The following is a 16,120-nucleotide window of genomic DNA, read 5'->3' on the forward strand; positions in this document are numbered from 1 at the left end:
CTGTAAGTGTAAAATCTAATTAGCACTGTGCAGTTTCAGCCAGGTCACTCACAGGTCCCAAAGGTCCGGTTGCCATCCAGATGAATGATGGAGTTTGGACTCTGTTTGTGCACTGAAGTTTTTGTGTCTCCTGCTTCCAGTCCCTATTTTTAATACAGAAGCTGTTTGACTATGTTAAATTTCTTGGATTTCAAACTTGTATGATGGTTTTCTTCTATGTTTTCCTCACTATTCTGCATAATGTAACTCTACCATCATAAATCTAAGAAGTTTTCCCTATAGTGTTACAGAGAAGCAATTTTTAAAACCTACATTGTGTAGATTGCTATTAATTAAGTACTTAAATGAATCTTTATACTTGCGTCACATCACAGAATGAGCTAACCAGAGTTCCCAGTCTTAGGAATAATATTTAGAAGCGTCACACCTATGTACCTGGTAATGTTACCAGAAATCAGTTTGCTAGAACTCTTTTTAATACTGTAATGGTGCTAAACTCTCAAGTAGTCCCATGCCAAACTGCAATTTTATTGTTGAACTGTACTGCAATTTGAAGCTTTTCACTGTGTGTAGTCTGCTTTCAAACATATAACCTATATTGTTAGGTGAAATTATTCTGTGTCCAATTACATTTTGCCTTTTAAATATGCATGTAGAAAAATTAACCCCTACTGCTTTGTTAAAATACATCCACAGCGATGCAGAGAAGAAGAATGAAGCCCTTAATGATGAAATAGGAGAGTTGAGTAGAACCCTGAAAGCCATTGAAAAAAGGACTGAAGAGATTTTACAAGAAAGAGAAGATGTAAAGAAGGAATTGGATAGCAACCAAGTTTTGCTAGAAAGCAAAGAACGAGAATGCATTAGTTTGACAAAATTACTAGAAATTAACACAGAGAAGGAATTAGAGATCCTATCAACCAGGTTAGAGACATAAGCCATGTAGTATGAGTGAACAATGCCCTGTTCTCAAAAGTCTGTTTCTTTCTTCTGCTGTATTGCTTCTGTTTTCAAATTTTAGGCTGCAACCAGTGCAGACTGGAAATGATCAGGTTTGGTTTTGACTTCAGAAATATTTATATAAAAATTTGAATCTGGAATCTTACTTGAAGAAAAACATCCAAAAAGCATAAGCATTTGATTAAATCCTGGGAGAGTGAAACTGGATTTTGCCCTGAAAAGGGCAATATTGTAGAAGGTTTCTCTCTTCAGTACAGATATTTTCTTTCCTGTGTAGCCCACTGAAAGTAAATTGAAGAAGAAAAGAGTATGTCAGTATTTTCATTTTCAAATGAGAATCATAGATGTCTGCACTCAGGAACTCCTGAATTTTAGTGGGGATTGGTTGCTCATCTCTTTAATATTCCCTTGAATTATGAACTTATATATACTTAGTAAAGTAAAATAAACTGTTAGGTTGACGGTAAGTTTCAAATTATTCCTTCTTTGCAGAGGGACATGTATAGTTGTAATCATGGCCATATGCTCAGTAACAATGCTTTTGCCTTTAAAGTTTTGTATTAAAGGCCTGTGGCTCTTTACATTGAAATATTCCCTCATACTAAAAACTGGGTCTTCTTATATGTACTAGTTTTCCTGGATTTTTTAGCATATTTAGAACAGACTGTGAGACCCCATTGACATAATCAGGAATATTGGAATTGATTACGTTTATAAAAATGCTACCTTTTTAGGGAATTTTTGTCAGTAGTTTTTATGAGTTTATCTTGCTGCTCAGCCATAATAATGAGGTACTCAAAACTCATAAAAATGGCCATGCCTATTTACATATATGTCTTGGTGAAGTTACTAAAATTTTGTGTCTATCTCCATAGAGAAATTCTGGAAAACAATTTAAATAAATGTATCTTGGAGAACAAAAAAGAACGTGATATTCTCACTCAAAAACAAACACAGAAGGAGAGAGAATTGAAAAATTTAAAAGCGTTGGAAGTACAACTGGGTACGATTTATGAGTCTGTGGAACGAGATAAGGCACAGCATAAAAGACTCAAATCAGAGGTCTGTATGAATGCATTGATCATAAAGATTCTAATTTTTTTTGGTAAGAAATCTTTCATGACAGTCCTCAAATCTCTTGACAGTCCTAGAAGAAGGAAGGGGAGGAGACTTATTTCAACTTCCTCATTTCCTCCTTGCATTAGTATTTCACTCATTCCTCTTTCAATATTTCTTTGCTCTTTTCTGTTTTATCTAGGCTTTTGACAGTGGTGATTTTAAAGGAAAGTCTCATTCTGCTTGTGTATTCAAAGCATTTTCTTTCTTTTCTGCTTCCAGTTCTTTCTAAAAAATTTACTATGTCTATAAATTTTTAATATTCTCTTTCTCTCATCACTGGTTCTTCTATTCTTTCTTTCTTTTTCTCCTATACTTGCTCCTTGCTTAGTCTGAATTGTAAGTCAGTGTTACAAAATTAATCTTGTTTATTTAGGTGAATATTTTTCATGGGACTTGATGTTTCCTACTTTGACACTGTCCTTGAAATTTTTCTTGGTCCGTCTAAGCAATTCAGGGCAGAAAAGAGTCTTACTTACATCACTGTAAAGTTTTAAAAAATAACTATCTCATATCGAAACTCATCCATGCTTAGCTTTGCTATTTAAACAACATTAATATTACTCAATAATATTTAATATTACTAAACAATATCTTTTTATTTCTCTTGAAATTCCTCCTGAATTCACATGTATTACCTAGTAATATAAGTTTACCTGTGAGGAGGGAGGAAAGCTCTATAACTACACAACAAAGTTTTGGATTGAATTCCCTGAAATAATGTTTATAGGGCTGACTCATATTCCAGACTTTGATCTTAAAGCTTAGCTAAGAGAATCAGCTAAGAGAATCTAGGAGATGGCATTTTTTCTTGTGCTCCTATTGAAGAAATATTCCTGGAGGGAGAGCCACAATTGTAATGCTAAAGCACATGTAATACTAAACCACATGTAATGCTAAAATCAAATTCTGTAACTCACCGACAGCTGTGATTAGAGTTCATAGTCTGGGGTGAGATTGAAATCCATCCCAGCCCAATTCCTTCACACTGAAAGGACAAGAACATTGTATGTGTCTTACAAATAGCATCATCATGAGGAGTAGAGGAAAGGGAATGGCAGGAGAGACAAAAGTGGAATTCTAATTAGTATTTTACTCAAGAAGTTGCAGGATGCTGTCCTAATGCAAACAGGCCACAGCAATATAGTTGCTTTGGCCCATCCTCCCATGCTTGGTGTTTTCTCTGATTCCTTACCCAGCTCTTTTAGAAGAGCAAATGTGAAATCATGGCTCCTCTGCAGCATGGTCAGTTCAAAGGCAGTACTGCAGTATGGGAGAGTCAAGTGTCAACCCTGATCAAGTTTGGCTTTTGTTATATGGAGGCAATTTTAATGTGTAAGACTTGGGACCACACCTAGTAAAAGTTAAAAAAAATATTTTAAGTAGATAAAATTCCTTTAACTACTTAAAACCCCAGATTTACATTTATTCATTGTGATTCCAAGTGAAAAAAATCACAAGAATCAATTGCTAGTTTAAATATGTGGTTGCAGAAGCAGCAGTACAGCCGTGTGCTTCCCCAAATTTCTCTTATTGTGAATCATAAGCTAAGTGCAAAATGACTGGTTTTTAGAACAAGGAAATTACAGGAACACTTCCTTCAAATGTGTTTTTCTTCTTAGTAAGTTGTGAAAGGTCAGCTATTGCTAAACGCCGATGTTCTGTGTGAAAGAGAACTGCGGCTCCGGGCGTCACCAGCCTGGAGCAGAACTGCTGCTCCTCTCCATGCGTGCCTTTCCTTCGGTCAGGCCAATGCAGAGACAGCCAAAAGTGCCTAAATTTAGCCATGTCTTATGCGAACAAAAGCCCTTAATGGATTAAAGATGTTTATATGAGCTTTTAACTTTAACACAGCAAAAGTGGTAAGTAATACAGACTCCAAAGAAAAGCTGGTTTTGCTCCCACAACAAGAGTGAAAATCACTTTCTTAGAACAGGTTTTATTGACTTTTTAGTAAACCTAAGTCAAATCAAATCTCAGAGCTGGCAGCTGCAACCAAATTAACTCCACAGTTTGACCTTTACTGTTCTCTTGTTTCCCTTTCACTTAATGCAAGTGAATGTTTAATTTTACGGTGTTATCACAGAAGTTAAAATCACAAATGCTAAACATCTACTTATCAGTATTGATATATAGTGTTTTGAACTCTAACATCCGGTTGAGATCTGAGAAAGATATCTTTGAATATCTTCCAGATGTGTTGTTAAATGTGATTTCTTTCCCACCCATATGAATTACAGACTTGCAATTAGAATCATGGAATCATAGAATAATTTGGGTTGGAAGGGATCTTTAAAGGTCATTTATTTCAAATCCCTGCAATAAGCAGGGACACCTTCATCTAGATCAGGTTGCTCTGAGATCAGTCCAACCTGGCCTTGAATGTTTCCAGGGATGAGGCATCTGCCACCTCTCAGGACAACCTGTGCCAGTGTTTCACCACCCTCATTGTACAAAACTTCTTCCTTATGTCTAAACCAACCCTCTTTTATTTTAAACCTATAACCCCTTGTCCTATCACAACAGGCCCTGCTAAAAAGTTTGTCCCCATCAATTAGATAGGTAACATATGCCTGCATATGCTGCATTTATTTCTTACTTGCTTATAACCATAAAGAATTTTTAAGTGAATTTAGTCACAGTGAGGTCAATACAACCTTTTGTCTTATGACTTATATCATGCAAGTAGTTGTAGTGAGATTGTTCAGATATATTTTAGTCAGAGGTAGTTTCTAACTTATTCCTTCACAGAATTTTAATATCTGATTGAATAAAGAAATTTCCCCATAATGTATATGAAAAAATAGTACATAAATGTTTGTGTTGTTAGTTTTGACTTTCTAGAGCCTAAGGAAAATCCCACTTTAAAAATAAAAAGAAAAAATATGATATCCAATCTACATAGATATGAAATACTGACTGTACTAAAGTCAGTGGTAGATCTATTTTTTTCCTTTGGTAAGGTCAGAATTTCATTCTGAAAATCCTTCGTGAATTTAGAAGGTGACATTTTTACATAGTCTCTTTTTGTGATTATTGGTTTTTTTAATGACAGTTTATTTGCTGAAAAATATAAGCCTTCTAAATTCGTTCCTTAAACTGGGCTTTGCGAAGTTTGGTGTTCACAGTTCTTAAAAGAAAATTTGAGAAACTTTGAGAAGTTGCTGAGGAACTATATTCAATGAAGCACTCTTGGACTAGCTACTGTAATAAGAAAGAAAATTAATTTCTTAATTTGAGTAACTACTTCAAATAGCGTCTCTGCAGTTTACATTTTCCTCACTTTTTGTTTGCATCACTCAGTGAGCTTGGTTTATTTTTGTAGGTAGAAACTAACGCAAGAAATAATGAAGCATTATTAGAAAGACGACGAGAAGTGCAGGAGGAAATTGAAATTATCAAGAGACGTTTGGCTGAACAGGTGCTGAGTTCTGCTTTCTCACATTTTTTCACTGTTACAGTTGGTTTTCTAACATGAGATTAAATGAACTGTTTGAAGAAAAAATAATTGGAGTTTATAGCTGCAGCTTTCTGATGAGAAAATGGGATAGTATTTGTTCAATTTTAAAGACCATTTGTTTGTAATTTAAAAAAAAAATTAAAAAAAATTTATGTTTTTAATTCCATGTAGTTTGTATATTTTTTTACTTTGCAGATAAGCCCAAAGTATTTTCAACTTTGGGTTTGCCAACACTGATGCATTGATGCATAAGGAATTAAATTTAATTTTCTCTAGGCAATGATCTCAGATATGGATGCCCAGATGTTAGAAGAATGCATTGCTAAAGAACGCTTGCTTTTCAAAGAGCAGGAAAAACGCAGAACTGAGTTATCCAAACTTATACATCTGACTGCTCTCAGAGCTGATGAGAGGCAACTGAAATCCAGGGATGTTCAGAAAGCCAAGGTAAAAAATTATATATTTGGAAAACTTCTCAAAAGTAAAGGCTGATATAGGGAGAAATTAAATTACCAGTGAGGGGAGCCTTATTTTCATTTCCCACTCTAGCTTTGAAATTCCATCAGAACACAGGAAGCTCACACAATACTGTGGTGTTTCATTGGCAATTCGTGGTGCAGTGCTGCAGTTTATTAAAATATCACTCCACAATTGAAACAAGATATTTGAAAAAACATTTTCTTTCAAGCCTATAGAATAAAATGAACAATTAGAAAGAAAGAGGCAGAAAAGCAGATAACCTCAGATGAGATTCTCAGAAGTACAACTGTGTGTTTTATTTTACAAATATATGGACATTAGGAGAAAAACAGAACACTACTCATTCCAAGGAGAGGCAGAAATCTTTATTTTCCTGTTAAATTTCAAGGCATAACTAATTATATTGATTTAGAGAAAGCAAAGGGAAAGAAAAGTTTTCCTATGATTAGTCATTGTGTTTGCTGCCTGCATTTTTATTAATTTGTTTTTATTATAATATCATGTGTGTGGTGTGATGTCACACACTATTTACTAAATACGAAATTGCTATGTGGGAACCAACTATTTATGTTCCAAAATGTATGTCTGTGTTCAGATAAATTAGTTAAGCCACCCTTCTAGCACCTTGGGAATCTTTGACTGCCTATAAGAATAGAATAAACAAACATGTCAGGTTTTGTACCTTCAATAAAAATCAGTCTATAAACAGATTAAAAAAAATAAAACAATACAAATTCAGGAACACACAGATGTGCCCAAAGCTGCAACCCATCATCCACCAGCTTTCCCTAATACTAAGCTCCTCCTCCTGATAGCAGTGGGAGGGGAGAAAAGGCCTATCCATTGAATGTTAATGGCCCAGGCTATTGAGGACTGAACACAACTGAAATCAAAAGGTCCAGAGCCTTAACAGAATGCACATGTACCATTCTACTCAATCATCAGTGATTACTTAGAAGTTAGGATTGAGTAAAAAAGAAATTTTATTTGTAAACATACAATTCCGATGGTGCATTTGCCAAATAATGATACAGTGACGGAATTGAGAGGCTGCTTAGTAGAAACAGCAGAACTCCAGATTCAGGGGACCAAGCATTTAAGATGCAGCACCAAATTATCTACATTAGTAACAGTCATTGTCAGCTTAATATAGACGGGAAAATGGTGCTCTTTGATGTCATTTTAATAAAAATATTTCATTATCATTAGAAAAAGTTCCTATAATTATCTCCTTTCACTGTCTTTTCCTCATCTAAGAGCTGTTCTAAGTAATTTCTTTGAAGACATTTCTTTGATATATCTAAAGTGCTCACTAAATTCTGTTTAAATTTCAGATCCAACTCCAAAGTCTTATTAAAGAATTAAAAAGAAAGAATGTTGAACTAAAGGTCTATAAAAAGAGGAGAAGAGATATCCAAAACCAGTAAGAAAATAATAACAATACATCAAATACATTATCTAAAGAAGTCTTTTAAAGCAACTTTTATCCAAGTAATATATGCGTAAAATTCTAATAATTATTTTTTACATGTGTCATTTCTTCAGACTCCAAGGATTCACTAAAATGTGTGATTTTATCCAAATTGAAAGGGATAAATGTATACAATTGGTGCGTGGTGCTCAGTGGAAAGCAAGGGAAGCTGGAAACCGAGTAAAATTCCTAGAAAATAAAATAGAAAATTTAAGGAATACTCTTATAGCCAAGGAAAGGTGAGTTTAAAGTAAGCTGTAGTTCACAATTATAGAAATGTAAGATTAGAAAACATCTTAGGAGAGAATCTAGTCTGTCTTCAATTATGCCTATATTATCCTTGATAGTTATTATCCTGATTTTTAAAACCTGATTAAAACAAAGGCATTTAGCAATATCCCTACATAATCTATTTGAATTTCTTATCCCCCTAAGACTTCACAACTGGCTTGGGCATCACTGCATGGGAAGAAACACTCTTGAAGTTTGTCTGGCTACTCCCTCACTTACCCATTCCTTGAAGGGATAAATTTTCATTGTATTTCCTTTATATCACAGTTCTTAGATCTCTTAATGTTTGCATTATCATGCTGTTCCATTCAATATGAGCGATACTGTTGTACTAATACTTGCTATCCTTAGAGAAAAAGAGGTCTGGCACATATGATTCCACAGTGAAGTTGTGCATGGTATATTAAATGAGTCACTAGCTAGTAATGTGGCTGTCTAATTACTAAATTAGAACAAATGGGGGTTCTTGGTTCAAACTCACATGGAATTTATTAGATAACATTTATTTCAGATAAAACAAATCGTGGTTTCAATTTCCAAGCAATCTTAGACAAAATTAAAAGTTACATTCACAACAAAGAGGATGAGGCAGAATAACTGGTGTTTGTGTTTCTGTTTTTCCCTAGACCATTATTTACTGGAGATATCTTGTTACCATCTTTTTGTAATCCTAGTGATGATATTCTGCAATATAGACAGAATTACAATGTCTTGGAAATTATTAGTTAGGCAAGTAGGGAGATAGTGAGTAGCCAGCTGTGTAAATGAAACAGGACAACAAAAACTGAGTAGTTTAAAAATAACTTGATTTTCCCAAAACTTTGTTATTTGGTGCCAAAAAATTGCACAATCAGACCAAAGAATACACTAACAGTGTAATCTCTTAGTAGTTTGATTTCAAAGTCATGCTGGAGGTAGCTGTAAAAGAAGAGGAATTTCAATGATTGAAGTGATTTTGTCAAGGTGTATAAGCTGACATTTTGTGGTAAAATTTTTGAGGCCTTAGCAGTTGATGAAAGAAGGGGAAAAAAGGCTAAGACAGATAAATATTGTATAGATATCACAAATATATAATTATTATAGATGACCCTACTCAATATAGATCCAACAGATATTTTGGTCTCTACAAGCCTGGATTTAAAACTAGCAAGAGGTACTGAGATCTCAGTGATGCTCTTGCCTATGAAAAATATTTTTAATGCCAGTAACAGACTTTAGTATCAGTATCACTGACTTCACTGCAGCTTATACAATTTGGAGGACAGAGTATTAGTCCAAATAAGACAAAAATTTTCAGAAAATATTTAAAACACATTGCATTTCTGCAATACTGTCATGCTTTCAGTCTGAAACTTGATTTACAGAAGTTTAATTCAACTCAGTAATACCCTGTGGTACTCAAAGCATTATACATGTGGGGGAAACAAAGCAGAAAGCAGCTCCCTGCTCCAGATACAGCAATTCAGAAATTTAATGGTGGGAGGATATTTCATCTGCAGGCCTGTATTTCAACAGGAGACTGTGTTTCTCTTTTCACTACCTCTTTTGTATGTTGATACATACAAATGTCTTCCCAGTGGACATAATGTTGTGTATCCAGAAGTGATATTTCCACCAATCAAATGCACTAACTCTAAGTTCCATGTTGTGAGCAAGTGACTGATTCATGTAAAACAAGAATCTGTCTTTTAAGTGAGGAACCATCATCCAGTGACCAGCATAGGATGTTGGAAATAATGAGATCTGTTGTTTATTTTTACGTGATCTTGTCACTAACCTTCCAATATGATTTTCTTTTTCTGTCAAATGGGTAACCTGATAACTTTCTTTCTCATGTTAATGTTGTGATACATCATTTTATAAACAATAAACTAGGAGAGCTTTGAGTTGCAACCACAACAATGATTTAAATATTGTTTTTTAAATAGAAGGGCAGGATTTCTACACATTAAGACTTTTTATCACAGTTTATGCTTCTGCTCTTGAACTTTATTTCTTATGGCCCCTTGGGCTACCCAGTAGAGAATAAAAGAGCTGTAGTGCAGTGCTCTCTTTATAGCATTTTTCTTGGGCCATAATCCAATTCTTTTCAAGCTGGAAAGAGCTTGCAAAGAAAAACCATTTCAGAGAGTCTTTCTACTTCTCGTAATGTTTCTGTGAAGCAGAGTGACATAGAGGATCCTTTGTGTATTTGTGGAATAAGTTTAAGATCTGCCTTTAATTGCTGAAATTGGTTTCAAATTGAAAGGACTAAAAACATTCCAACATTTCTGTTATGTTAAAGAAAATTGCAGGAAAAGCATACGAAGATTAAAATTAATGCACGAATGGTAGAGCAACTCAAAAAGAATTATTGCAAAATTGCACAAGTCATTGATGAGATAAAAGAAAAGCAAAAGCATTTGAACCTTGAGAGACTGACCACGACAGTCACCCACATCAAAGAGGAAATTGCGCAGCTACGCAAAAAATACGAAAGGGTTATTCAGCAACAAGAGGAGAGGTACATATGTAAACTTGATCTAGGGTTTAATATGTGTTTAATTTTGACATTTATGAAGCAGCAGGAGTTTTCAGCTTATGAGCAATCCTATACAGGAATACTAAAAAGTCTGCTGCACGTCAGTGTTTTCCTAAACAATCTGCCTCACTGCACTGTCAGTGCTGCTTTGCATTATGTGCATATTTCTCCACTGGTGACAATGCTCACTCTTCAGAACTATTTCATTGAAAAACATGGTGGCTTGGCTACTGAATGCCTTGAGAACTTGTAGCCTCCTGCTCTGTTTGTGCATTGTGCACAGATAAGGTATAAAAATGCAGATGATCTAAATCTTTCTGATCTTCTTAATCCATTTTAAATGCTGTGGAAGGCCAGAAAACCTTCAGTGTTTTTCTCTGATTTTCACATTGTAATTATTTTGTTACTTATTTAAAATACTGCCATTATATTAAAATAATATTCGTGAAAGCTTTGTAAATTTTCCCAGATTTTTACTATCTTTCAAGGTCACTGGTTGTTCTTGAATGGAATACACTGATTATGAGTAATTTTTTTTTTTAATTTACCTTTTCACTTTGGCCTTATTTCAGTGGTCTTCTGCTCAGAGAACGAGATGAAGAATTAGGCTTTTTACATGAAAAAATAAACAGGCAAGAGATGTTGTGTAGAAATGGAGATAATAAGATGCAAGTTATGGATGAAAAGATCAGTTTTCTGAAGCTGAAGGTAGCTGAGAAAAAGAGAGAGATTGCATTGTGTTTTAAAGAGCTCCCAGTGAAGAATGCCCTGAATGCAAATCTGGCAAGGCTTCAGATACAGGTTGGTGGTAGAGGAACCCTTTTTTTTCCTGTCATTCTGTATTTTAAAGCTTAGGGTGATTTCATTGAAAAAATATCTGGATGTACAAGGTTTATTAAAACATCAAGTTCAGTAATACACCTGTCTAGCAAAACACTGACATATGTTTTTAACTTCAGATATGGGAGTTCCTATGCTTATGTGTAACAGGCTGATGCACTTTGTTACACGCATGCCAAATGCTTCCCGGGTATGGAATCTCAGCTAACCTTCTCCATAGCCTGAAATGTCAGTATGACTAAGCTGGAGAATGGGCGTCATGGGGCAAAAATGGGACTGTAGATAAAATTTGTTAAAACTGTATTGATGGAGTAGGTGGAGGGGTGGGAGATACACTTAGATCGTCAAATTTCTGAAATAATAACTCAATTCACACTTGACCCTGAGCCTACTCTGGAAACTCTGCAGCCTACAATGATATAATCCACATATATTTTCTGCTACACAAAAACAGTGTAAGTTTTAGTTCTAGTTACAAAATAACATTAAACAACTAACAAACTGCAGTTCTTGGGACATTCTTTCCTTGCTTTCTGAAATAGCTCATTTACTTTTGACCTTATCTGCAGATGGTAATTTTCCCCATACATACTCCATTAGTGCCTGCACAAAATCAAAATTAGGGTTTACTATTGCCTTTTAAACTTGCATCAGTGGCAGCTGTGACTCACTGTTTAATAGTGCTTGCACTATTCTCTTACTTCTGGCCTTTTGAAGAAATTGTATGCTCTGCTACAAGAATAAAACATATTCTCAAGGCATCTACCTCTGCCCATCAATGGCATGGGAAACTTTAACTCATATAAGAAGGAAGAAATTGTTCACAGAAAGGGTGATTAGATATTGGAATGGGCTGCCCAGGGACGTGGTGGACTCACCATCCCTGGAGGTGTTTAAAGAAAGACTAGACATGACAGTGCCATGGTCTACTTGACATGGTGGTGTTCAGTCATAGCTTGGACTCAATAACCTCAGAGGTTTTTCCAACCTAATTGATTTTGTGATTCTGTGATTCTCTAAAAGTCATCTACAATTTAAATAAAATTTAGACTTTCTGATATGGGCAGGCTGAATCCTCTATCTGTGCCTCTTAAATTTTCTCCTTCCCTTTTCCTACCCTTCCTGTCTCCTTCAGTCTTAAGCAACACCAGGCCTCCTTGAAGCAAGTGCTAGTAACATGGACTAGGTATTTCATTACTACAAATGTAAAGAATTAAAACCAGAAGTATTTACAGGCTGCAGAAACCGACCCATAATCTCAGCAGCTGGGGTGCCCATTGGGAAGGCGAAAAGCCCAGATCAGGGCTGGGTGCCAATTCAGCAAGAACAAACACTTCACCTGAGCAGCTTCATATTCCACATGAGCTGCTTAATCATCAAAGTGATGTATGTTCCACTTGTACACTTTTCATCAGAAGCTGCCTATTTCCACAAAAGAGTGAAACATCAGTGAATAGTTTAGCCAAAAAACCCCTACTCTGAAGCAAGACCAGACCTCTTCTAAGCAAGTGCTAGTAACATGGACTAGGTAGGTTTCTTACTATCAATATAAAGATTTAAAAATAGAAATATTTACAGGTACTTCCTTTATCTGACACAAAAAATGTACCTGGTGAGTTTGTAAGGTGATTTTCTCTGGGCATAAAACTATGTAACTTTTAATTGGGACTGCACATCAAGGGGCTGTTCCTGCTGCTTGAAGTGACCCATAAAAACTAATCTGCCTTCATGCATCAGTGAGAAATACTTAGCATCAACCATTAATTAGTCCAACATCTAGACCTGCTGAGCTGTCATGGTGCTGTAGATGGGACTTTCATGCCTCAGAGTTCAGCTAATGTACAAGGACTGTCAGTTTATTTGAGGCATTTGGCAACGATATTTGTCCAGGTTTTAATACAATCCCATGAAAATCTCCAGACTACATCACCACAGGCATAGAATAATGGGACTAATAGACAGGTAAAGAGTTTATCTGCTACCTGCTCCTATGCCAGCATCAAATTGCCTGTCATTCCTGAGAGGGCTAAGCTCTGCTTTCAAGACACCACTGGGAAACCTGTTTCCCCAACAAGTTATCCCAGTCCTTCCTTAACAGTGGAAAGATTTTCTTGACCTTTAGCCTGGATCTTTCTTTCTGCAGTGTAAGAATATTGATTTGTATTCTGTACACCAGGGACATGACAAGCAGACCATTCTTTTGCTTTCTGCAACATTTCATGTTACTGGAAGGAAGTTAACCATGTTCCTCTCCCATCTTTTGCTAGGCTACACAGCCCTGTTTCTTTCAACCAGCCCTTACAGATTTTCTTAGATCACTATTTTTCTACATTTCTTTTATTTTTGGCAATATGGTCTTTATTTGTCCTGAGGTAGTGTGTAGTGGCTGAGAGTGAAAGGATTCATTCAGGCATCTTGCAAGTTACATTCCTGCTTATGTGTCCAGGTATGATGGCAGCTTTTCTTGACGTGACAGTGATTCGTCTTCATGTAAATGTATGTAACAACCAGACCCATTTTTAAAAAAGGGCACCCAACCAGTTGACCTTGATTCTGTGTTTGTACAGGCAACTTTTCCTGCCTACATCTAGCAACTTGCATTTTTAATTTAATATTATTTTTTTAGTTCAGACCTTTTTTCAGACCAAGGTAATTTTGAATTTGAATCTTCTCCAAAAAATACTTGCAGTCTCTCTGAGCTTAACCTTATACTGCTGATGAGGTACTTACCATATATTTTCATCAAGAACCCATTTCCTTTGCTTGTTTGTGAAAATTACATGAGACAATATTGAAGCTATGTAAAAATCAAGATGTATGATACCTATTATCTGTCATCCATACACTTGTGAAATCATCATAATAGTACATTGGTCTGGTTTGACATGACTCAACACACCTCTCTTGGCTATTATTCCTGCTCTTCTTCTTTTCTTGACACCAACAAAGGAGACTTAATGATGTGTTCCAGATTTATTCTTCAGAAAGTGAAGGCAACTTATCTATGGTTCCATAGCTCCTTTCCCCCTCACTTTTGAAAGTAAGTCTAATATTTGCCCTTTCCTAGTGCTGTACATACCTCACCTACTGTCTCTGAGATTTCAAAAATAAGCACTGGATGTCCACTTTTTGAGACCAGTCTAGGCATATGTTCCCTCCTGTGTGGTCATCCTTCAACCATCCCTCCCGACAGATTACAATCCAACATAGAAAAGCTGCTCTTCTAGAGCCTTTTCCTATCCCCTGTATCAAATCCACTCCAAGAAAGAAAGGATTTTTTTTTTCATTTTGAGACTTAGAATTTCTTAGAACTCAGATAAAGTCTTGCATCTGATCACTTCAAATTCATATTGCATTTGAAAGCAAGCCTAGTATTTAGATTTAACATGAAACTTTTTATGGATTTTTTTATGGATTTTTGGACAGTGGTTTTGTTGCAATAGTCCTTCTCTAAATTAACTATTCAGTCCTGCAAAATTTTCCTTGGTGAGCTGCCCCTAATCTCATTAAGATACCACTGCCTCCAAAAAGGTATTTTTCCCTGAGTTAGTGGATGAGAAATTTGGCCCCAGATAAGAAAGATCACTGGAAGCATAGCTGCATCCTGCTGTGCTGGCCCTACTTTTGCATTCTTCCACTCTGTGTATTTTTGGGCTTGACTTCTAGTTGTTTATAATTAAAATATATCTTTCAGTACATTAGTTATGTGCTGAATCATGGTTTGCTGAGGAAATTGGTCATTACAGTCATTTAAGGTTTTTACCTGCTTTTAGACAAAGTATACAGGAATGAGCTGTGTGGTACTTTTTTACTAGAAAAATTGTTCTGATACTGTTCCATTGACATCTGAGAAGTCCTGTCAGTTTTCCCTTTTCTAGTTAAATATGACTTGTTAACTTCCAGGAACAAACCCCATCCCAGCAACATCTAAACATTTACTGTATATTCTGGTGACTGTTCATAACTTTGAGAGCCAGTAATCACTTATTTCCTTAATCAATCATCAGCTGCAGTGGATGGTTAACATTTGTACCTGGGTAGTGTTACGTCAGTGCTAATAGCTCAAGGTTGCAGTGACAACTCACTGACAGATGGCCAGGTGCTCATCAGAGCACACGACCCCACCACTGTCAGTCTTGCAAGTCCAAACATGAAAAAATGGTCCCAGTCACTCCTTCAGTGAGGATTTACGTGGAGCCTGGATGTCCATTTAGCATGTTCTGGGAAGTGTTATTCCATGGGAAGGTCTCACATCAGAAAGGTCAGGGAACACCTGCCTCTATGAGTCCCTGGGGTACCGCATTGCTCAGTGTCACCGCTGAGTCACTTCAGGACATGTGCCTGGGAACTTCAGTGTAGAAAACTTGGATGCCTGTAGGGATGAGACCTTCAGCACCAACCTGTGGGGAAGCAGGACTTTCTATTGTATTACTGAGGATAAAAAAAACATAGCCTGAGGACCTCAGGTGGAACTCAATTTCTGTCAGATAGCAGGGTTTCCTCCATTCTGCAACTGTCACACTGTAGTTCCCTTTTAAAATAAAAATTTAAAAGGGCTCATAATTTTCTGTGTTACCCTCCCTCCTTCCCAGAACAAGGAAACTTGTCTGTTGAAGTCTACGGAGCAAGGTATGGGGATGAGTTTGGTGGGAACAAATAACTGTTGTGGCTTTTTGTTTCTTAGTATTCCCAGTGCAGGGAAAAGATTAAACAGCTGGAGAAAATTTTTGATGATGCCACAAATGAAAGCAGAAGGCATGAAATGGGAGGGAAGGACCCATCTGCACCTGAACTGCTAAAAAAGATTGAACAGGTAACATCACTTCTCACATCATAAGCTACCCTGCTGCGCTCGTCTGCTTTTATAAAATGCAAATTCTGTCTTTTATTTTTAAAATAAACTTTCTGTAAGAGGAATTTAAATAATTATGATTGGCTATTGTGAACTCCAGCCTAGTGTCTGCTTTTCAGGTCAACTGGA

At 36.1% G+C, this 16,120-nt stretch overlaps 1 protein-coding gene across 8 annotated transcripts in view; it reads left to right on the top strand.

Annotated features, from left to right (window-relative positions):
- Nucleotides 1-16,120, top strand: part of CCDC146 (coiled-coil domain containing 146) — a 69,836-nt gene that overhangs the window by 49,139 nt on the left and 4,577 nt on the right. For all 8 annotated transcript variants that reach the window (XM_027679409.1, XM_027679408.1, XM_027679410.1 and 5 more), the window contains 9 exons: nucleotides 697-924; nucleotides 1,836-2,022; nucleotides 5,402-5,497; nucleotides 5,813-5,983; nucleotides 7,351-7,439; nucleotides 7,562-7,726; nucleotides 10,063-10,281; nucleotides 10,872-11,100; nucleotides 15,824-15,952. In XM_027679409.1, coding sequence (XP_027535210.1) covers nucleotides 697-924; nucleotides 1,836-2,022; nucleotides 5,402-5,497; nucleotides 5,813-5,983; nucleotides 7,351-7,439; nucleotides 7,562-7,726; nucleotides 10,063-10,281; nucleotides 10,872-11,100; nucleotides 15,824-15,952 — 1,513 coding nt within the window. The remainder of the gene's footprint in view (nucleotides 1-696; nucleotides 925-1,835; nucleotides 2,023-5,401; nucleotides 5,498-5,812; nucleotides 5,984-7,350; nucleotides 7,440-7,561; nucleotides 7,727-10,062; nucleotides 10,282-10,871; nucleotides 11,101-15,823; nucleotides 15,953-16,120) is intronic.

The sequence above is a fragment of the Neopelma chrysocephalum genome, unplaced genomic scaffold (assembly GCF_003984885.1).
Source record: "Neopelma chrysocephalum unplaced genomic scaffold, ASM398488v2 Primary Assembly neopelma1_45, whole genome shotgun sequence".
Taxonomy (NCBI): Eukaryota; Metazoa; Chordata; class Aves; order Passeriformes; family Pipridae; genus Neopelma; species Neopelma chrysocephalum.